The 21,817-nt window shown below is 51.1% G+C and overlaps 9 protein-coding genes across 9 annotated transcripts; 5 read left to right on the top strand and 4 right to left on the bottom strand.

The window, feature by feature from the left end:
* Positions 1-103: 103 nt before the first annotated feature.
* PC9H_000851 (uncharacterized protein) lies at positions 104-1,468 on the bottom strand (the record flags this gene model as incomplete). The annotated part of the gene is made up of 5 exons (XM_036770505.1): positions 104-193; positions 248-334; positions 388-816; positions 868-1,084; positions 1,134-1,468. 5 exons carry the CDS (start codon positions 1,466-1,468, stop codon positions 104-106), a joined length of 1,158 nt encoding a protein of 385 aa, XP_036636350.1.
* A 420-nt stretch (positions 1,469-1,888) lies between these two features.
* PC9H_000850 (uncharacterized protein) lies at positions 1,889-3,304 on the top strand (the record flags this gene model as incomplete). Its single annotated transcript, XM_036770504.1, has 3 exons — positions 1,889-2,514; positions 2,569-2,650; positions 3,002-3,304. The coding sequence occupies 3 exons, from the start codon at positions 1,889-1,891 to the stop codon at positions 3,302-3,304; spliced, it is 1,011 nt and encodes a 336-aa protein (XP_036636349.1).
* Positions 3,305-3,631: 327 nt separating this feature from the next.
* On the top strand, positions 3,632-5,134 carry PC9H_000849 (uncharacterized protein; the record flags this gene model as incomplete). The annotated part of the gene is made up of 5 exons (XM_036770503.1): positions 3,632-3,689; positions 3,744-4,538; positions 4,587-4,867; positions 4,925-4,998; positions 5,050-5,134. The coding sequence occupies 5 exons, from the start codon at positions 3,632-3,634 to the stop codon at positions 5,132-5,134; spliced, it is 1,293 nt and encodes a 430-aa protein (XP_036636348.1).
* Positions 5,135-5,253: 119 nt separating this feature from the next.
* On the bottom strand, positions 5,254-6,058 carry MGE1 (Mitochondrial matrix cochaperone; the record flags this gene model as incomplete). Its single annotated transcript, XM_036770502.1, has 3 exons — positions 5,254-5,754; positions 5,813-5,958; positions 6,028-6,058. 3 exons carry the CDS (start codon positions 6,056-6,058, stop codon positions 5,254-5,256), a joined length of 678 nt encoding a protein of 225 aa, XP_036636347.1.
* Positions 6,059-6,391: 333 nt separating this feature from the next.
* On the top strand, positions 6,392-9,869 carry ADE3_1 (tetrahydrofolate synthase; the record flags this gene model as incomplete). The annotated part of the gene is made up of 12 exons (XM_036770501.1): positions 6,392-6,507; positions 6,560-6,898; positions 6,949-7,298; positions 7,347-7,740; positions 7,791-7,974; positions 8,027-8,084; positions 8,141-8,190; positions 8,241-8,705; positions 8,758-9,176; positions 9,231-9,535; positions 9,590-9,757; positions 9,814-9,869. 12 exons carry the CDS (start codon positions 6,392-6,394, stop codon positions 9,867-9,869), a joined length of 2,904 nt encoding a protein of 967 aa, XP_036636346.1.
* A 101-nt stretch (positions 9,870-9,970) lies between these two features.
* Positions 9,971-14,781, bottom strand: PC9H_000846 (uncharacterized protein; the record flags this gene model as incomplete). The annotated part of the gene is made up of 20 exons (XM_036770500.1): positions 9,971-10,224; positions 10,282-10,546; positions 10,630-11,181; positions 11,236-11,316; positions 11,366-11,496; positions 11,568-11,726; positions 11,781-11,899; positions 11,948-11,968; positions 12,025-12,051; positions 12,109-12,313; positions 12,553-12,693; positions 12,750-12,839; positions 12,890-13,013; positions 13,073-13,493; positions 13,544-13,707; positions 13,770-13,850; positions 13,901-14,031; positions 14,085-14,243; positions 14,314-14,483; positions 14,645-14,781. 20 exons carry the CDS (start codon positions 14,779-14,781, stop codon positions 9,971-9,973), a joined length of 3,432 nt encoding a protein of 1,143 aa, XP_036636345.1.
* Positions 14,782-15,186: 405 nt separating this feature from the next.
* On the bottom strand, positions 15,187-16,205 carry PC9H_000845 (uncharacterized protein; the record flags this gene model as incomplete). The annotated part of the gene is made up of 4 exons (XM_036770499.1): positions 15,187-15,837; positions 15,890-15,915; positions 15,969-16,043; positions 16,103-16,205. The coding sequence occupies 4 exons, from the start codon at positions 16,203-16,205 to the stop codon at positions 15,187-15,189; spliced, it is 855 nt and encodes a 284-aa protein (XP_036636344.1).
* Positions 16,206-16,527: 322 nt separating this feature from the next.
* PC9H_000844 (uncharacterized protein) lies at positions 16,528-18,462 on the top strand (the record flags this gene model as incomplete). Its single annotated transcript, XM_036770498.1, has 3 exons — positions 16,528-17,658; positions 17,709-17,950; positions 18,003-18,462. The coding sequence occupies 3 exons, from the start codon at positions 16,528-16,530 to the stop codon at positions 18,460-18,462; spliced, it is 1,833 nt and encodes a 610-aa protein (XP_036636343.1).
* A 297-nt stretch (positions 18,463-18,759) lies between these two features.
* Positions 18,760-21,746, top strand: FBP1 (Fructose-1,6-bisphosphatase; the record flags this gene model as incomplete). Its single annotated transcript, XM_036770497.1, has 11 exons — positions 18,760-18,812; positions 18,867-18,995; positions 19,046-19,301; positions 19,352-19,425; positions 19,478-19,577; positions 19,641-19,913; positions 19,963-20,105; positions 20,208-20,367; positions 20,419-21,363; positions 21,420-21,533; positions 21,582-21,746. The coding sequence occupies 11 exons, from the start codon at positions 18,760-18,762 to the stop codon at positions 21,744-21,746; spliced, it is 2,412 nt and encodes an 803-aa protein (XP_036636342.1).
* Between the last annotated feature and the right edge of the window lie 71 nt (positions 21,747-21,817).

Here is a 21,817-nt window from a genome sequence, read left to right as displayed (position 1 = left end):
CTCATTTGTAGCGTATCTCAACTTATATATCAGGGTGCGTAATTATGCCATTAAAGCGTCAATGAAGTATATGGGACTGGCATCAGTGTGTGCGCTACCGTGGTCACCGATCCTCCCAAACATCAACGACCTCAGACTGATGTGTCATGACGGCGACATCCTTGCGGATCGGGTTGACTCGAGGGTACACGAACTATACGTGATTTGTGTAAGTCACACACGTAAGGACAGAGGGAGCGAACAATACCAATTTGTTGTACTCGTTCATCACCTCTGCGGATATGATCTCCTTATCTTTGAGCAGGGTTTTATATGACAAAAACAGGACATTGGTCTTTATGGCATGGTTGAGTATCGCATCAAAGGAAAATGTAGTGGTAGACCCACTTGAAGACCAAGAAGTCCCATAATAATCAGCATTATCATCCAGTTTGAGGTCGTTGTGGCCGTCCATAGAAGTGAATGGGCTGGGGAATATATGCTAAACAGCATCAACTCGAAATCCCCTGGTGCCCATACTTCCATCTGCTGCACTCTGGCCCTGCTCCCCGGAGTTGTACTTGACGTAACTGGTGGCTTCAATCCTAACAGGAAGCGCCAGAAGGCAACGAAGGCGCGCCATAGGAAAGAGAGGATGCGGGTGGAAAGGGGGGTAGGGACTAATGGTTCCAAGTCAACGTCATCTGGCACGAACTTTGCACTAGGAGAGCCAACGGGCTCTGGGCGATGGTGGAGGCGGTAGACTTGGATGCGACTGAAGAGGTACACAGCGTTACCGATTGACGCGCCAATGAGAAGGAGTGTCATGGGCATAGTCTTCGTATACGTCAGGTCAGGTAGCGATTGGATAGGATGCTCTACACTCACCCAATCGAACCAAGGGGTGCCTTCAGTTTCATAATACATATCCTCGTATCCTTGTTCCGAGTCGGGGACTTTTCGAACTGCACTGATACGCGTGCACAGATGAGTGAAGTGCATGAGGCCACCCAATATATAGGCGGAGGTTTTAGGTTCTGGCAGAGGCACGTTGCTTGGGAAGAGAGAGATCTCGAGAGCTATTTGAGACGGAATCAAAGTCACACTGAGAGATTTATGAGCTTCATTATTACGAGATGTTGAGGATTACTGACCGTTCCCAAAGGCCTTTCTTCTTGACTACTCGTTTTATCGGCTGTTTAGGTCCATTGCCTGGTGCAAGACTGTCGCGTCCGTTAGCTCTTGCTCTCGGCGAAGCGTATGGTGGGGGTTTAAGAGCGCGTGCTGCTTCCCAGTCGAAGGGGACTGAAGATGAAATAGATGGTGTATCTGCAGGGGAACGGTGCAGTCCAAAGCTCAGACGATTGCGCGGTGTCGTCGGAAGGCCTTGCGGAGAGCCCGCAGGGGAAGCAAACGCAGAGGATTTGGGACGAGGAGAGCCATCTGCGGTGGAAGCGTGGTTTGTCTGAGCAAAACGACGAAGAGCCATGTGGTCGACGTCGAAGAATGAGTTGCAGTCGTGTATCAGAAACGCGATACGCTTCGAATCACCTGATTCGGAGGACAATGGTCATGTGACAGCGGAAACAATGGCTCGGCGCTTGTTCGACCCTGTCGCAATGCTGAGGGCACGTGTTGTTATGGGATGTTTGGCTCCGGTTCATTATCTGAAAAGGGAAATAAAAGGTTGGTTCAAGTTGGTTTCCCTCTTTTCTTCATCCCCCCATCGTTCTCCCTCCTCCCAAGTGCTACCCTCGCCGTAAAATCCTCAAAACATCATTCACTTTGTTTTGCCAATAGTCCACGCGCGTTTTCATCCTCTCCCACCATTTTCACCACGTCGATCCTCCGCGCCCGGACAGCGACGTCTCTGTCGCCCTCAAGTTCAGTAAGCAACACGCAAGCCAGAATGGCCAACCCTTCTTCGTCTCATCACGGCGAGCGCCATCATCGCAGTGAACGTGAGCGTGAGCGCTCTCATCACCACCACCATAGGACCATTTCGTCCACAACACTTCTCCTCGTCTTGTCACTCGTCTTGGCCGTTTTATCGGTCATGTTATCGCTCCCCTCAAATTTGACCTCAAGACCCACACCTAGTGCAGCAGCAGGTGCCGATCCGGCTGATCCCCATGCCACTGGGCTGTTGAGCTACCTGACCCCACAACGAACAAAAGCTCTCCTCGCTCGCGAAAGCACTGTTGCTGTTCGTGAGGCTGAAGTTGCCCGCCGTGAAGCTGAGCTTCTCATTGGGGCGCCAGGTGGCGTCATTCCTTCTCCTACGGCTTGCCCCCCTTGCATAGTCTCCCATACTGTTGAGACGGTAACAGCACCTGCTGCCACCATCATCAAGGAAGTCGTCAAGGAAGACTCGTTGACACCCCCTGGTTGGGGTAGCCCACGGGTTGAGGACATTCTCGATCGGGAGCTCAAGGTTACGGAGCGCGAGCGCGAGATCAGCAGACGCGAAGAGAGTGTAAACCGCCGCGAACATGATGCCTCTCGTCGCGAGAGCTGGATCATGGAGCAACTCATGTATGTGCCGTTTCTCCCTCACCGTAGCTAGACTATCACTGACAGTCACTTCAGTTCGCTAGGAAATGACCCCGCTGTCGAAGAAGAGTACGTGTACGAGCAGCCACCCCCGGGCGCGAAGCGCAGACAAGCCAAGGTACCACCACCGCCTCTTCCGCGCCGTTCAGAGCTTTGAGACGAAGGAGGATCCTACCATACATGATATACAGTCCGTATAATCCCCTCCGTGCCCTCCCCCCTCCTTCGTCCGGGCTTGGGGGACAACGGTTGTTTTTATCTCGTCCCCCTCGTCCTCGTGGAACTGGAGATCGGAATCCTGGAACGCGTCCCGTTTTAGTCTCGATGAAGTGATCGATCGTCTGCTCAAAGTCGATCTCGCGTCTTCGTACACGTGATAGCAGTTTGATTCCGATCTCCAGTCTTCGCCTTTTCTCCCCTAATTATTTACGAACCCAATGCTAACGACTGTTTTTTGCTTCACTCTTAGTTCCAAGAACTTCCACCGTTGATCGTGTCCGAAACTGCTTATGAAACTGAAACAAGAACTGTCGTCCAAACTCAAACTGTCACTGTGCCCGCCCCCGCCAACACTCGTCGCGCAGCTAATCCTACTCCTGTTGTCATCCCTTCACCATCTACGTCGTCGAGCCCAAGAACCACTTCAGTGGAGATCATTACTGAAGAGGTTGGCCCTGAGGAGGAAGAGGAAGAAGAGAAGCCCATGCGCACAGTTACTGTGACGAGGGGAGGAGCCCGAAGACCTCCCAAGAGCTGGTTTGGTGGATGGTGACCTGTTTCTTCTTGACTTCGCCCTTTCTCTTATATCTTATGCTTTATCTGTTCACGAACGACTAAACCCTCCTGTACTTCTTGCCTTCCTTTTTCTTTGTATTCGCGTTGACGGTACTGATCTTGGGATGGACTCATGCTCTGATGGAACACGACGATGACGAACTTACGAATACAGTAGTAGTGTAGAGTACTATTTAGCGACACCTTACTTACATCCCGTGAAATACATACAATCATCCCGAACTTTTCTGATCGTGAGAACAATGCACTTACGGCCGGAATTGTCGCGTTCTTAAACTAATACACTTACTTCCTTACCGTGACTATGCTTTCGTGCAGCGTCCGGCTCTCTCGCGCGGAGTCGACTCCCGCAGTTCTCGGGCGTGCGCTGGGTCGTCGCCGTTTCTGCCAATCCTCTAACCCGTCTCGTCCACTAGGACAGTCTACCCATCTCGATATTCTGGGCGAACGATACGCCACGGACGAGATCACAAACATAACACCAGCTATAATATCCAAATTATCCGAACGACTTCATACTCAACACGGACACCCGTTGAGCACGCTCCGAGCACTGATTGAAGGGCACTACGCGGACTATACTCACCTATCCTCCTTCTCTCCCTTGGTCACTCCCTTCAAAAACTTTGACGAATTGTCTTTCCCGAAAGATCATCCTGGACGCTCTGTGACGGACAGCTACTATGTCAACAAGGACCTGATGCTTCGAACACATACATCCGCACACGAAGTGGAGGTATTCGGCAAGGGCGAAACCAAATGGCTGCTCACGGCGGACGTATATCGGCGCGACGAGATAGATGGTTCGCATTATCCGGTCTTCCATCAGATGGAGGGAGCTCGGATATTCGACGCCACGCCGACCGGCATGAAAGAGGTGGAGGAGGACAACGAGCGTTTGTCATACCATTTGGCAAGGTCGAACATAGTTATTGAAGATGTTCCGCACCTTGCACCAACAAATCCCAATCAACCTGAACATAATCCCCTACATTCCGAGCTGGTGGCGAAGAATCTGAAATTGTCGTTGAATGCTCTTATGCTGACGCTCTTTGGGACGTCCAATCGTACAGAACCACTCCGGGTTCGGTGGATTGAAGCGTACTTCCCGTTCACAAGTCCAAGCTTCGAAGTGGAGGTGTTCTTTCGGGGAAAGTGGCTCGAAATTTTAGGTTCTGGCGTGGTTAGGCAAGCTACGCTGGATACTGCCAGTCAGTTGTAGCACATTTCTTATCTATCCTCCGCTGACCCACTTTCAGAGGTTCCAAATAAGCTCGGTTGGGCATTTGGCCTCGGGTTAGAACGCATTGCGATGATTCTATACTCCATTCCCGATATTCGGTTATTCTGGTCCAAGGACGAGCGGTTCCTTTCGCAATTCCAACAAGGTGCCATTACGACATTCAAGCCCTATTCCAAGTACCCGTCGTGTTTCAAGGACGTCAGCTTCTGGCTACCGCAGGAGGCGAATCTTCATGAGAATGACTTCTGTGACCTTATTCGGGACGTGACTGGAGACCTGGTTGAAGATGTGAAGACCGTACGTTTTCGTCGAAGCCCGAGTCAAATTCAGAGATGCTGATTATGTCGACCCAAGGTGGATCGTTTTGTTCATCCCAAAACCAATCGTACAAGTCTGTGCTATCGTATAAACTACCGCTCTATGGACAGGTATATCTATGAATGCCTAAGCGAAACGTGGAGTGCTAAAACATAAAACAGATCGCTGTCGAACGAGGAAGTCAACGAAATCCAATCTTTGGTCGTGTCAAGGCTGAAGGATGCGTTCGGAGTAGAGATTCGTTAATTATAGGAATTAGGGTAACGTTCTATGCAAATAGTCCGGAGGACCAACGGGATCCATATACACACCCGCGCGTAAAGAGGAAATATCCTCAGCTCCACCGACACCCACCACCATTAAGACTATGACTGCGTATCCTGAGCGACACCCACTTGCGCCGCACGGAGCACACGGTCCTTAATCATGTATCCCATCTTTTGACAGTCAATCACACTGCCAGGCTCTTTCCCGGGTATCGGAGCCTGATACAGTGCTTCATGCAGGTTCGGGTCGAATTGGTCGCCAGTGGGGTCAAACGGCTTGACGTGGTATTTGAAAAGCGTTTGCAGTAGCTGCCGCTGGGTTATCTCGACTCCCTGGTGTAGCTCGCGAAGATACTCCAGGGCCGATTTTGAATTCGACGTCGAGGAAGAAGTCGATTCGGAAGCGGGTGACTCGGAGGAGGCTTCTGGGGGTGATAAGGCGGATGGAGGAATCGACTTCAGAGCCATTGAGAGCACGTCTACGGTCTCAAGAAGGTCTGAAGCGAAGCGAGTGATGGCAAAGTCACGCGTCTGCTCCTTCTCTCGCGCTGCATTCCGCTGCAGGTTCAAGAAATCGGCTTGGAGATAGCGTAGTCGACTCTGAAAACGGGGTATGCGTCAGTTCGGGACGGTCGAAGAAAATACGAAGAATCCGCACGGTCAAATCAGCGACTTCATTTTCTTTTGCCTTGAGCTTTTCCTCCAGGGGATTTGGAGGAGTCTCAGCGGACTTTTCGCCCTTCGTCTCACTCTGCTTGGTTTCTGCAGAGGGTTCCGTGGCTTCGGCTGAGTAATGCCGTCTAGCTGCAAGCGGTATCGTTCGTCGCGCTGCCCAACGACTGGTGAAGGTCGTCTGCGCCCTGCACGACTGACGGAAGACCTGGAGAGCCTGAACTGAAGCCATTTGGAGAGAAGAGGTGGAGGTGGAGACGGTTGGGAAATACGCTGAGGGTGCGATCCCGTGCACATCCGCGCCAAATTTTTCGGTGAAGCTGCAGCGTGAGAGGATCGCTCAGGGGCTCCATTGAGCGAGGAAAAGCCATGGACTTGAAATGACTGAAATTTTGGTGAGATGCGTCGCTGGCAGGTCCTCTATATCAACCCCGTCCCTTCCTGACATCCACTCTCACCACGCCAACCTCCACGCCTTCTTCGCATTGACGGCGACGCTCCTTTACTCGTCCCCCCTTGAGATAAATAACGTGGGTCCCGTTTCCATATACAAATTACCGGCCAGATGCGTGGTCACTGGAACCGCATTTTCGCCCCTTTACGGTTTTATACTGTCATGCCCAACGACGGCTACCCACCTTCTCACATGGCTACCATCTTGGACGGCAACGCAATTGCAAAGTGAGTCGCGCCCATCCCGTATTTTTTGCTAAACCTCACGAATCCATTACAGATCAATACGCGATGAAGTCGGAGGCCGTATCAGGTCCATTCAAAGCACGTTCCCTCGATTCAGGCCTCAACTCGCGGTCGTGCAGGCCGGCGCTCGCCCCGATTCCTCGACGTATGTTCGTATGAAAGCGAAGGCTGCAGAGGAAGTTGGTATCTCCTTCAATCATGTGTCCGTGCCGGCGGAATCCACCGTGGAAGAAATCGTCGAAATCGTCCAGAAACTCAACGCCAACGAAGCGATCAGTGGTATTTTGGTACAACTTCCCCTCGGCCAACATATCGACGCTCAGGGTGAGCGTACCGTTACGGAATCCATTAGTCCGGAGAAGGATGTTGACGGGTGCGTCACACGATCGTCGCTGCGTTGCTTGCTCATTGACGATCTCAAAGTTTTCATGCGTACAACATCGGCCACCTCTCATCCAAGGCTTCTGATCCGTTGTTCTCACCTTGTACTCCCGCGGCTGTGATAAGATTACTCGAGGAGACAGGGAAATCGTTGTCCGGCGCACATGCTGTAGTCCTCGGTCGCAGCGATATCGTCGGCAGCCCAGTTGCATCCATGCTTCGCAACAAGGACGCCACAGTGACCCAATGCCACAGCCGTACCAAAGACATTGAAGGCATCGTCAAGACCGCAGACGTTGTCGTCGCTGCAATCGGTCGGGCTGAGTTCGTTCAGGGTTCCTGGTTGAAACCAGGAGCATCGGTTATTGATGTCGGAATCAATTTCGTCCCAGGTGAGCTACACGTTGCGAGACCTCGTCACCATACCTAACCGCATATAGATGCCACCAAGAAATCAGGTCAACGTCTGGTCGGTGATGTCGAGTTCGAGTCTGCATACAAAGTTGCATCACACATTACTCCCGTTCCCGGAGGTGTAGGCCCAATGACTGTTGCAATGCTCATGGAGAACACGTTCAAGGCCGCCCAACGGCAATGGGAGAGTTCCAGAAACCGCGTCCTCAAGCCTTTGAAGCTTAACATCCTAGAGAAAGTACCCTCAGACATCGAAATCGCTATGGCTCAAACACCAAAGCCTGTCACTCAATTGGCCAATGAGCTGGGTTTGCTTCCCGACGAAGTGGAAAGCTACGGTAAATACAAGGCCAAGATTGAGCTGAGCGTTCTGGATCGCCTCGCGCATCGCAAAGATGGGAAGTATATTATCGTTGCCGGGTATGTGCGAATCTATCTTGATCACGTTCAAACCTCACCGCGCTCCCTAGCATCACACCCACTCCCCTTGGCGAGGGTAAATCTACGACGACGATTGGTTTGGCTCAGGCTTTAGGCGCGGAACTCGGTAGACCAGCATTTGCTTGCGTTCGTCAGCCAAGTCAAGGACCTACCTTCGGTATCAAAGGTGGTGCTGCAGGTGGCGGGTACAGTCAGGTCATCCCTATGGACGAGGTAAATGCTACTCTACTCCGACCCCTCGATGATCCTAATCCACGGTGCCCAGTTCAATCTCCATTTAACCGGTGATATCCACGCTGTCACTGCTGCGAACAACCTTCTAGGTAACTTACTCTGGGCTCAATTTCAGGACTCATCAACTAATCAAACCTATGTATAGCCGCTGCTTTGGACGCGAGAATCTACCATGAGGCTACTCAGTCTGATAAGGCGTGTACATTTCCTCCTTGGTTTGTGTCGCGGGCTGACAATCAGCGCAGGCTCTGTACAGTCGGTTGGTTCCCACAAAGAAGGGAAAGCGCGAATTCGCGCCCCTTATGTTTAAGCGTTTGAAGAAACTCGGTATCGACAAGACCAATCCCAACGATCTAACACCGGAAGAGATCACACGATTCGCTCGTTTAGATGTCGACTTGGACACGATTACTTGGAATCGAGTTTTGGACACCAATGACCGCTTCTTAAGGAAGATCGTTATCGGCAAAAACTCCACCGAACAACCTCATGAACGTGAAACTGGGTTCGACATTGCTGTCGCCAGTGAATGTATGGCAGTTTTGGCCTTGGCCACCAGTCTTCAAGACATGCAGGAGCGACTTGGGGCTATGGTGGTGGCAACCAGTAAGAGCGGAGAGCCGATCACCGCTGACGATGTTGGCGTCACTGGCGCGTTGGCCGTCCTCATGAAAGATGCTATCAAACCCAATCTTATGCAGACGCTCCAGGTAGAGTTTCCCCCCTTTCATGTATGTCTACGAAACTCAGGGGTGAGTATAGGGCACTCCTGTCTTCGTCCATGCCGGTCCTTTCGCAAACATCGCCCACGGCAACTCTTCTATCCTTGCCGATCGTGTAGCTCTGAAACTTGCCGGGACGGAAGAAGGCGATTCTCCTGATCGTGTGGGGTATGTCCTCACGGAAGGTGGCTTCGGCGCCGACATGGGAATGGAGAAGTTCTGCAACATCAAGTGTCGCGTTAGTGGTCTTAGCCCGGATGCCGTCGTCATTGTCGCGACTACTCGTGCCTTGAAGATGCATGGCGGCGGCCCCGACGTTTCCCCTGGAAAGCCTCTTCACGAGACGTATACCAAAGAGGATCTTGTTACGTTGAAGGAGGGATGTAAGAATCTCGCTAAGCATATCCAGAACTCTCGCAAATTCGGTGTCAAGGTCATTATTGCCATCAACCAGTTCTCGTATGTGTTGTTTGTTCTTCGCCAAATCACAAAAAAGTTGAATTGGCACAATAGATCCGATACTCCTGCTGAACTTGCCCTCATTCGCGAAGAGGCTCTAGCTGCTGGAGCCGATGCTGCTGTAGTCAGCAACCACTGGGCGGAGGGTGGTGCCGGTGCTCGGGCTCTCGCTGAAGCTGTTGTCGCTACTTGCGAAGGTACATCCGACTTCAAGTTCTTGTATGATTTGGACCTCCCCATCGAGGAGAAGATCAGCATCATCTGCAAGGAGATTTACGGCGCTGATGGCATTGAGCTGAGCGAGCTTGCCCAGAAACAGATCGCGACATATACTAGACAGGGTTATGGCGGCCTTCCCAGTAAGTGCCGCTTCTCATCGTTGAGCACAGTATCTGAGACGCCGGCCCCTTCAGTTTGTATGGCAAAGACCCAATACTCCTTCTCGCACGATCCCAAATTGAAGGGTGTACCTACTGGTTTCACCGTCCCCATCCGAGCTGTTCGATTGACAGCTGGAGCCGGCTTCCTATATCCTCTGCTTGGTGACATGCAAACTATGCCTGGCCTCGGAACACGTCCTGGTAAGTCTAGCCATCCCTAATGCAGTATGTCCGAAACTCATCGAAATGTCGCGTAGGCTTTTGGGAAGTTGGGCTTGACCCTGACACAGGAAGAGTTGTCGGCTTATTCTAGATCTAATTCCTAACTCGGTGTACCATAGATTTTAGATGGTGTAATCATAGTTTCATGGGCCTCTCAACGGGCATCACATCACGTATTCATCAATTTGCGGCTCATACACCAAATCGTTTACCACCAGGCAACCTAACGCTTCCGAAAGTTGCCTCCTTCTGCGATACCGTCGCTTTCTGGAGCGAAGTTTGTTGCACTGGAGCAAGCGAACCACTCTGTTTATCCAGCGTGATGATGTTCAATGCCGCGTTCACTTCTCTGCTGTAAGTGTTCCCCGACAAGTCAACGTAGCTGAGCTGATTCTGGCTTGTCCCGTTGCCAGTGTTGCCAGTTGGTGCTACATTGAAGAACCCGTCTGAATTGATCGGTTTAGTATATCAACGGCAGTAGAAATTTTGGTAGGAGGACGCACCCGCTAACTGGTGTTCGCGTATTGTTGAGCCCAAAATGAATGGTGCAGGTAAGAGTACCCGATCATATGAATGGTCGAACACCGATTTGACTGAAAAGCCGAGTGAGTAATTGTCCCACCAATAGACGCTTGTGTACTCACAACTTCTCCCATCGGGTGTAATGTTGGTGATGTTTATACCTAAAGGGTAGGAAAAGGTGTCGACTACTTTCTGGACTTGGTTATGTGTTGAAACAACGGCTCCGGTCGCAGTTTGGAATACATTCTGTTGCGAAATGAGGAGGGCTTTTCGGTTTATTGATGAAGGTACGTTACCTGAATGTTGAAATTGTTGAGATAAGTCTGCACGTTGGAATAACTTAGATTTTGGCTAAAGACAACATGTTTGGTTTTCCCGCTTCCACTGGTGACATCAGCCTCGATATGGATGTTTCTCGTAGCCTTGACGGTGATGACCGTGTCGCGGTTCGATGCTATAGACGCGTCATTCGAGACTTCGGCGAACGAGTCCGCCGAATACGAAGTGATGCGTCCGGTCGTGGGCTTGGAAGAAGAGTCGGTAACGACCTGGAGCAGCCCCGACACGAACCAATTCTGCAGTGTCGTTCGGTCGGGGTCTGCAGAGGCCACGTCGAGAGTGATATTGTGTGGCTGACCATCAGACAGTATTGGAGCGAAAGGCGTTAGGTCTAGGAAGCATGTCGGCAAGTCGATCGCCCCATAGGACGTTATGGGTCTCCATGCGGTTGGGACGATTCCTCCGGTGAATATTGTGGCATATGGGAACGCGACACCAGCCACTTGTCCATCGACGAGTAATCTCACTTCTCGGAATGGACCTTGGCCCAGGGCGAACCCGGCGGGTAGGGCAAATAAAAACTGGTTGGGGACGTTGAAATACTAAAGTATGGAGGCCGTCAGCCCGGAAATACGTAGGATTACGCACAAACTAACCCAAAATTCTTCATTCCCATTCCCTGATGCGTACAGCTCGGCGTATACTTCGACAGCATTTCGAGGTAACGTAACATTGATCTATCAATCACATTCGAATGTTTCTCTGTAATTCTCAAGGTAGACTTACAGAGAATCCCGGAGGAACTGAGGCGTCGTTTCCTGTGTCATTAGCCAACGTAGACAACGGGATAATGGTGTTTGCCTGTGGCGCTGGGGGGTGGGTAGGAGAGGAAGCATGGAAGGTGGCGTGAAGTACGGCTATTCGAATCGAAGGTGAGTACGACTTCTGGATCGATTTAACTATGGAAGTGTGTGAAGGAAAAGCGTACTAGAGTAAACACCATCGAGGCCTGTTTGGATCAGATTATCCAACTGCAATATGAAGGTTCCACTCTTCGCAAAGAGAGGTGTATATCGCGTAACATCTTTCACATAGGTCCAAATTATACCATCCCCGCGAGTCGGTTCGGGGGTCGATGTGCGCCAAACTATTTCGATACTAGGTTAGTTGAGCATTGGGAGGTACCTGAGTCCACTCGTACTCTCGACATTTTGGAACGTGAATATGCCGAGTCGGTCGAATTGAGTCCCATTGGAAGTCACGGTAAAGTTCAGAGTAATACCAGCCCAAGAGCCCGGTTCCCCACAGTCCGTGGGAGGTCTGTCTAGTTCATCAGCCTGAGAACACGGAAGATGGTGGCATGATTACGCGTATTGCACAATTTCAGACCTACGAAAGAATCCAGTTGAGTGGAATCACTAGACAACGGTGACCGGAGAACGCACAATCCAAAAGAGAACGCGAAGTCTCGTCTGCGAGACACTATATAAGTATCTTGGGATTATACTGTGTACAGTCAGTAAACTTACTGTAATATCTGTATGGTACATTGCTTTGTACCCTGGGGCACGGGTGGAGGATTGGCGACTTGAAAGTCAACTAGTACCGCTGCATTCGAAAAGATAGTAAGGAAGAAGCTTGGGACAAGTAGCAAAGTTTGTAGCAGCATCTCCACCCAGTTCACAAGGGGAAAGGCAAGAGAATGGGGGGTCGGCAAAAGCACAACCATGTCGACTATTTATGTGAATCCATGAGGAAGGAAGCGTTCGTTATCGTCGATGTGGGAATCAGTTGCCGTCGACCATGCGCTCGGTGAGTCTCACCTTAAACTTCTATTGTTCTAGTCGTCAACTGGTCAACTCGGCAAGCTCATTGCCAGCTGTAGCTGGTGTACACTGTTCAACCACAGCAGACGTAAACTAAAGATCATCGATTTTTCAGCGCCTAAGTACTAATTGACGCTAAAGATCCACCTATTCGATCCAAAGTAATGTTATTGAAGGCAACGTTGACCTGTCTGGTATATGTGTTCCCATTGGCGTCTTCGTAGGCGAAATTGTTGGAGTTTGTCCCATTTCCAAAGTTACCTGTAGCAGCAAGGTTGTAGAAACCAGCTGCATAATGGCTCAACATCGCCTTTCCGTGCTAAGCAATGACAACTTGAACTCACCTCCCTCTTGTCGGGAATGTATTTTGGAAGTGATCATGAATGGGTTAGGTGAGACAGATCGGTCGTACGTGTGGTCAATGGAGAAATTCCCTGGGAAGACGATGAGAGAGTATACAAACGACGAAATAAAGCACACCCACAATGTTGTAGGTCGGGGGTGAGGTATTTGAAGTTTATGTCCAGCGGATAGGAAAAAACATCTCTAACAACTGGGACTCCATCGTGAGAAGAGGTGATTCTTCCCGTCGAACTTTGCTGCAGTGACTGCAAAAACTTGCCTTAGTGAATTCCATCGTCGTATCATGACTCATCTATGTCCTCACCTGCACGGTTCCATTCACCCGATATGTTTGAGAATTGGAATACGCGAGGCTCTGTGACCACACGATGTGCGACTTGACACCACTGCCACTCACGATCTCCGATTCGATTCGAAGCCTTCGACTGGCCTTCAAAATGAATTCTACCTCTCCTATGTCTCCTATGCTCCCCTTTGTGGCGGACTGAGCAAACGGGCTGACGTCGTACGAGACTATCTTGCCTATTGTCGGCCGGGTGGAGGAATCAGTTACGACGTAGAGCGCTCCAGAGACGAACCAATTTTGTAGGGTTGAGTGATTCGCTTCGGCAGAGACCACGTCAATGGTGAAGTTGTGGGATTTTCCGTCAGCAAGCAGAGGCACGAAGGGCGTAACGTCAATGAAATAAGTCGGGAGGTCGAGAGCGCCATACGCAGAGATGGGCCTGCCTTCCGCATTGAGATGCGTTGACATCGGCAATGTAGTCGTACTTACCTCCATACTGAGGGAACAAACCCTCCTGTGAAGATCGTTGCGTATGGAAAGGCAACACCAGCGACGCGTTCGTCGATCAGCAACCTAACTTCCCGGAATGGGCCGTTGCCGAAAGTTATATCTGGGGGGATGTTGGAGAAGAATCGATTTGGTACATTGAAGTACTTTGGCACGGTCGAGTTGTATCAGATAGACATAATGCATGAGCACCGTAGAGTGCACATACCCAAGACTCTTCTTGACCATTGCCCGAAGCATATAACTCTGCAAACACTTTAATAGTGTTCGTCGGGAAAGTGACGTTAGTCTACCAGGGCTCAGCTAGTGCTGTGGTCCAAGTTCGGAAGAAGAATTCACCGAAAACCCAGGCGGAACGGAGGCATCGTTGCCGGTATCGTTCCGCATCGTCGACAATGGAAGGATCACATCCGCCTGTTTGCGTCGTTGTTTCTTAGTGGTTGGAGCATGGAACGTCGCATGTAAGATCGCTAGAGGTATTGTCAGTCATAACACTGAGAACCAACACAGCTGAACTGCGCACTTGCATACACGCCGTCAAGATTGTCCTGTATCAAGTTATCCAATTGCAAAATGAATGTCCCGGGTTTCCGGAAAAGCGGCGCATAATGCGTAATATCCTTGATATACGTCCAGATGATACCGTCACCTCGCACGGGCTCAGGCGTCGATGTACGCCAGACTGCGTGATTACGAATTGATAAGAATAATGTAAGCGTTAGGCTATAATAGACAGTCGGGACCGTGCTTACTCTCAACATTTTGGAATGTGAATATGCCTAGCCGGTCGAATTGGGTTCCATTGGAGGTGACTGTGAAGTTCAGTGTGATGGCTGACCAGGTACCGGGTGCACCGCAATCGGTGGGAGGGCTACGTTGTTGTATGTCATCGACATTCGGGGCGACTGGCGCTATGAATGACCTACACCAATTGGACAACTTCCGCCCTAGAAGATCAATCATGTCAATATCGACTCCCGTTCTTATCCAGTGACTCACAGGCCAAAAGAGAAGGCAAAGTCTCGTCTTGATCGCGCAATGGAACGTTATATGAGCTAACCTCTCGGCACTAACTGCACTCACTGCAGAACTTGGATTGTACAGCTCTTCACGTCCTGAGGTACTGGTACTGGTTGTGCAACCTGGAAGTTCCTAAGGACAGTGGCTTGCGCCAAAGACGCCGCGAATGCGATTAGCACTGACAACAAACCTGCCAGCATGCTTACGGCGTAAGCCCCCTTGTGGCAAGGCCTTTTAAACCATGGTTATCTTAGCCGTGGGTACAGTGTGATGCATAGAAGCGAGGTCCAATGAGAATATGATTGATAACTTCCATGAGCACATGCAGGTATGGAAGGCGGGAAATCTTGGTGGAATTGTGTACACAAGGCACTAAAGCCGCTCAGGTGGCGGGAAGCTGGAAACGATATGGCATTTCTCAGTAATGTAACACGTGGAGAAGAATTAGTCGTGGAAACCAACGGTAGAACGAAAGATATAATGATCGCGCCTGGAGGATACGCATACGATAGACGAAAGCTGAAAGCTCGCTGCAGTAGCATGTAGTAAGTGGACCAATGGCCAAGGTCGGTGTCTTGCTTGAACGGAAACCAGAGGAAGGATATTCAGAACTGATGGGTGAAGAGCGTATCATCCGTGGCCTGACCATTCTCTTTCGGTGAAGTCGTGTCTTTCGCTCTGTCTGGCCTTGGCGCATAAAGTCCGCCTTCTGGATCTTCCGGGAACTCTGTCGTCGAGCTGTTGGAATATGTGCTAGCCGCCCCATCTCCGACAGCAGACGACCGCTTCTTCTTCGACTTTTTACGCTTCGAAGTCTGCTCCGATAGCGAGTATGCATCCTCTGTCCTGGCCCATCTATCCTTCTTGTCCTTTTTCTTCTTCTTGTTCTTCTTGATAGGCTCGTCTGCAATTGCGTCGTCGAAGTTGGCAGGAAAGTGCCATCGCCCCGAGGAGCGAGTAGAGTTGTTGTCCTGCTCTGCATTGTAGTAGGATTCATCTTCTGGACGCCATAGGTCTCCATTGGCTTGCTTCTTGCCCGACTGCCGCTGGGCATCTGCTGGCAAACTCGTGCTAGATCCAGCGACCTCTCCTTCTTCTAGTGGTTGCCCTTCGTACGTAGATTCAGGCAAACGGTCATTGTATCGATTAGCCCATTGCGACTTTCTCTCCTTGCGTTTGATCTCGGACGTGTCGACGAGGCCGTATCGCTGGGCCCACTTTGGGGTCCGTGCATGGTTTTTGTTGTTTCGAATATTCTAACTCCTGGGTAAGAAGATGAGCCGACAACGGGAGGCTTTCTCGACTTACCTGAATGTAAAAGTTATGGCCATGCCCTGCATCGATTAAGCAACTTGCGTCTCCGACATGACATGTCATAACCTCGTACCAGGGATGTAGCCACATATAGTTAGAAGCAAATTCAACCAGAAATCTTTGCCTATACCGAACCTTGCGGCGACAGCTGGGAGATTCGAAGTCATGAGCAGGCTGGAACGTTTACGACATTGAGATCAGCCCTACCAAGTGGGGGGAACAGCGTCCCAAATATGAAGAGTACGACGGCATAACCGTGATGGCGTCTCGGTTTCAAATCAACCTTTGTAGAATCGAAGTGGGGGGCCATGGTGCACAGTGAGCGCAGGTCCTGACCATGAAAGCCAAGAGTAAGTTGTAAGGGGTCCACGTTCCACGCTGTCGACGGACCCCAAATCCTCGTCTGCCTGATTGGGCGGAGAAGCGTGACTTTGCCCGATTCGGCGTTCCAATCATCCACCAAGTGGCTTCATTCCGAACCACCATCTACACGCGTCCGTCCCCGTCCAAGTCGATACAGGGAGCTGTAGCGTCTTAAGGTGTCAGTGGTCTCGTCAAATCTTACTACTGCGCCCGAGTCTGATCAATCAGGACACCTCAAAGATTTGCGATACTACAGGAAACCGAACAATATGGACGACGACCACGAAGAACCCCTTCTGAACCTCTCAGATGTTGTCCATGACGAGACTATGGATGACCATGACCAAGGAACAAGCTCTCCCCATTTACACGTCGATCATTCCTCTTCCACCAACTTGCACAATGGTTATAGTGATTCTTCCCCTTCCCCAGATAGGTTCAGCAGCGTCACAAACTTCTCTGTAGAAGTCCTAGAACGCGAAATAGCCACGTTGCTGAACCAAAACGCGACTGCCGCGTCTGCAGCACTCCTTCACGCAGCCGCTCAGCAACGCCAGGCCAGCCTTAGCTCAGATAATGAGGTTGGGGAGGACAGTCCCAACGCTGAGGATCAAATCGCTTCTCTGGGACTCAATATTGGCAGCCTAGCTGCAATGCTCCATGCTGCGCAAGCCCACGCAGCTGAAGCCGACCGTTCTGCCCAAGACCTTGCGAAAGGCTCGACCTTTCCCCCACACCGTCAAGACACCCTTCGTGGAGAGAATGAACCTAGGCCCACCCGTTCCGCCCCCGCATTCCACTCACTCACCGCAAAGGAGTCCTCGACATCCGATTCTGCCCAAAACAGAAGCCGCCCAGATGCTTCAGGTTATCTATACACCTCGGACGGTGATGATGGGAATGCAGTAGAAACGAGGAGAACTCTGCGTGACACACGGGATTCGGCGACTCCATCTCGAGCCGCAAGTCCAAGCATCGGATCCGGTATACGAACGTCAGGAGGAGACGAACTGACTGACATAAACGATATCTTCCAGCACCTGTCCACACCGTTTGCAACTGAGTCACAAACACCTGACTCATCACCTGTCGTACCCCACAGCCAACCTCCCGAAGCATCAACTTCTTCCCCTGGTCAAGTCGTTCTATCACCCTCGAATCGTCCCCCTGCGGCGCCCGTCGCCTCGACCTCTTCTCTTCCCTCGACATCTGCGCCACCGAAGAGGGTTCGCAAAAAGAAAGGTCAAGAGTCTGCCCCGTCGCACTCTCATATCTGCAATTATGAAGACTGCTCGAAGACCTTCACTCGCCGCAGCGATTTAGCACGGCATCAGCGGATACACACGGGTGAACGTCCCTTTATATGTTCATTTGACGGGTGCGGGAAGACATTTATACAGGTATGGTAGCCCTTTCACGCCTAGTGTTGACTAACGCATTTCTTTTCCAGCGGTCAGCTTTGCACGTCCACTCCCGAGTACATACCGGCGAAAAACCCCACTGCTGTGAATATCCCGGATGCGGTAGAACGTTTGGCGACTCCAGCAGCCTTGCGCGTCATCGCAGGACCCACACCGGCAAGCGACCTTATAAATGCGATAATGCTGGCTGCGAAAAGACGTTCACGAGACGTACAACCCTAACCCAGCACATGAGAATTCATGATCCTAACTGGGCACCGGATCCTAACGTGTCAGTACCTCGGACCTCTGAACCCACCCTCTGGTCTCACCATTTTACCTAGGCGATATAGCTTTAAATCAAAAAAGCGAAAGGTGGGCGAGGACACCCACGATTTAGAGGAATCCATGCGAAGCATCTCGGCCTTGCTGCACCCCGGGCATCCGCCGACTATACAAGCCCAGGCGCCTCTAGCCGCTCAAATAGCTAGCATAAGCACCGAGATAGCTGCAGCGCTCGCCCAAGCCCACGCCAGAGAATATCAAGAAGATGACTATGGCGACCGGGAAGAGGTATTCGGATCGGGACAAGAGGTGAGCGGGCCGGAGACGATTGGACCCAACACCAGCGGAATCCGCGGGGAGGATCCTTACGAGGAAGATGAGACCGATAGTCCACGAGCTGTCGAGGCTGCACTCTTAGCGGGGGACGACGACGATGATAGCGATGCGTTTCCCATTCCGCTAAGGACGCGGAGGGGCAAAGACAGCATACCTGTACTGGGAAGTAAGAGGAAAAGATGAATCGCGCTCATCGCAGGGAGGATCTGTGAGCTGTATAGTATGTAATACTCTATCGTACGCTCTGCTAGTTATTTAATTCCGTTTGCGACGTTTTCCCTCGTTTGACGGAGCGGAACCGCCCCGGACCGACTGGCGCACGTGAAAAGGGGCCCCTAATGCGACTCAAACGATCCATATATTGTGGAACCTCCCACTGCGACACGGAACAAGCAACCTCCTTCCGTTGCCCGAATCTTTCCGCGCACATATATTATATATATTCGCCTACCAGCCCCGATCCTCGCATCTACCAGCACCATGGCCTCAGTTACAGAAGAGCCCCCCAGCGTCGATCTCATTACCCTCACTAGGTGTGCAGTCCCACAGTATACAAGGATATCATTTTCTAATCGTCCTCCTGGCAGACATGTTCTTCATGATCAGATGCGCCTGGGCGCTGCTGCAACTGGCGATCTGACTCTCCTTCTCACTGCTATCCAGGTCACCTCCAAGTTCATCGCGACCAACGTACGAAAGGCCCGTCTGATCAACCTGTGAGTGGAATTATATTGTATTGCAAGCGGTTGCTTAAATATGCTATCAGTGTTGGCCTTGCCGGCGAAACGAATGTTCAGGGGGAGGAACAGAAGAAGCTCGATGTCCTCTCTAACGATATCATGGTGAACGCCTTGAGAGCTTCCGGCAAAACCGCTGTCCTTGTCTCTGAGGAATTGGAGGACGCGATCATTATCGAGGAGAAGAATAGGGGCAAGTACTGTGTGGTCTTCGACCCCTTGGACGGTAGCAGCAATATCGATGCTGGTGTCAACATCGGCACAATATTTGGCATTTACAAGATCGTACGTGCTACTCCCTGTCTCTCAAGCTCGTGTGTTGAACATTCATCCAGCGCCCTGACTCGACCGGGACCATTGAAGATGTGTTGCGTCCGGGTAGCGAGATGGTTGCTGCCGGCTATACTATGTCAGACGGGATCAGTTATCAATGCATACTGTTTCGCTCATGACATCAATAGGTACGGATCGTCTGCCAATCTGGTCTTATCCACCGGTTCCGGGGTCAATGGCTACACTCTTGACAACGCTTTGGGAGAATTCATCCTCACGCATCCGGATGTACGCACGCGTCCCTCTCATTTAAAGATAACGATAATGTCTAATCCAATGATATCGTTACAGATTCAAATCCCTCCTCGAGGCAAGATTTACTCATTCAACGAGGGTAACTCGATGTACTTCTACCAGCCGGTCACTGATTATCTCAAGTCTATCAAATTCCCTGCTGCACCTAAAAAGCCATACAGTGCGCGATATATTGGATCCATGGTCGCCGACGTACATCGGACCCTCCTATATGGTGGCATCTTCGGATATCCGGACGACAAGAAGAGCAAATCAGGAAAGCTGAGGCTGCTTTACGAAGCTTTCCCGATGGCTTTCCTTACCGAGCAAGTGAGCATCCATCTCCTTTACATGTACGCTCGTTCTCATCGTGTCTCAGGCCGGGGGGATCGCCACGACTGGCACGAAACGCATTTTAGACATTGTACCCACATCGATCCACGAGAGATGCCCAGTATTCCTGGGTAGCAAAGATGATGTTCAGGACTTGATGAAGTTCTACCAGGAAGCAGCCGCATCTTCGTAATTTAACTCAGGCTATCCATAATTTGTATGATCACCCAAATTTGAAATCTCTACAGTCGGGGATATGTTTCGGAATCGCTAGCCCCTGTATCTATTTAGCGCTGGAGTCATATGGCACACAAATACATTTCTGAAGCACAGGACATCCTCACCAACGTCCACAACTCCGCCAAATTCATCTCTGATTTCCCGACCACAGAGCTCTATGTCTCTCCGTATCAAAATATCAGCAAAACCCTCAGACCGTGGAAGCAGTGAGGTATATTTGGACGACTCACAGGGCTAACATTATCGCTTACTTGGAATCTAGGCGGACGAACTCGCGCGACGCAAAGCAACCAAACGTCGGATTGTAGACTCCGACGACGACGAACACTCTCCCGCCACAGTATCGAGCACGTTGTCTGGAAATAGTCGGTCGAAACGCGTCAGGCGACCAAGTCAGCGGGTCCTAGACGGGATGGACTCGTCTGATGCAGACGTAGACGTCGAAGGCGATCATGCTGAGGACTCAAGATTTCTGGCATCGACATCTCACGAGGCTGCACCAGCTTCACGAGTGGCCGCCAAACCTTCCAGGAAGAGACGAGCTATCAAAGTTGCAGTCTCAGATGAGGAAGATGACGACTTTGCAGTGGACGCTGTTCCTGACGACGACCCTCTGCCTTCTGATTCTGAGGAAGCAGATTTCACTTACGACGCGGACGAACCGAAATGGCCCAAGAAAGGGAAAGCTGGCTCGAAACGGAGTTCCGCCAAAGCACTCACAACCAGGCGGTCGAAAGCCAAAGCCACTAAAGTACCAGAGAAGCCCATCCCGATGAAGGACGAACGTAGATCACGTCTCAAGGAAGGTACGCCGACAAGCGAGTCAGCCAGTGGCGTCAAACGTGCCAGACCAAAGGATGCAGAACTCGATTTCGATAGCTTCGAAGCGTCAGCTATGGAAGCTAGTAACTCGATGGGAGCGTCATCTCAGGCTGATGGTTCGGCCACGGCAGGAGAGGTAGCCCGTCCCCCTCCTCCAAAGAAGCCCAAGTTGCCTACAATCAAGAAACACAAGAATGCAACTTCCTCAGGCCCGAACACTCCCTCCATGGCCTCTGCGTCCGCTCCAAAGGCGATAGGAGGGCTTCCCGCAAAACAAGGAGCCGGCGATTCCAAACCTGCGAATTTGCCACGGCCAGCAGCTTATGTCGGAATGACCGACTTTGATCTTCGAAATCCTAACGTTTACTCAGAATTGTTCAAGACCGTGCGTATACACATCGCCATAGCTCCCCTTTCTGCAGCTTGTTCACCTGGTTTCAGGCAAGCGGTAATACACCTCGGTCAGGGCTAAACAGACGCGAGAAAGAAGAAGAGAGACTTAAAGAACTTGACAAAATGAGGGATGAGGCTCGAGCCAAGCGCATGGAAGAAGCGGTGCGTCGTCTTGTCTGCTATGTCGCTTGATATTAAAGGTGGATCTAGAAACCTCCATTCGACCTGCAAGCCCAGGTGGAGAAGATATATCATTTTGAACAACGGCTGGTAAATCGCAGCTCAGCGCTGTACCCAAACTGTCTCGGCGCGAGGTGGAGAGACGACTGGGAGTTGAAGCGCAAACGCGAACAAAGGATGGAAGCCAATATCTAGACTTCACCCTGTCAACTTCATGTGGCGGATACTTGAACAACTAGGGCGATGCTTCATTACGGGAGCGAAGG

The sequence above is a fragment of the Pleurotus ostreatus genome (assembly GCF_014466165.1).
Source record: "Pleurotus ostreatus strain PC9 chromosome Unknown scaffold_1, whole genome shotgun sequence".
NCBI lineage: Eukaryota > Fungi > Basidiomycota > Agaricomycetes > Agaricales > Pleurotaceae > Pleurotus > Pleurotus ostreatus.
This window is presented reverse-complemented; position numbering and strand designations above follow the sequence as displayed.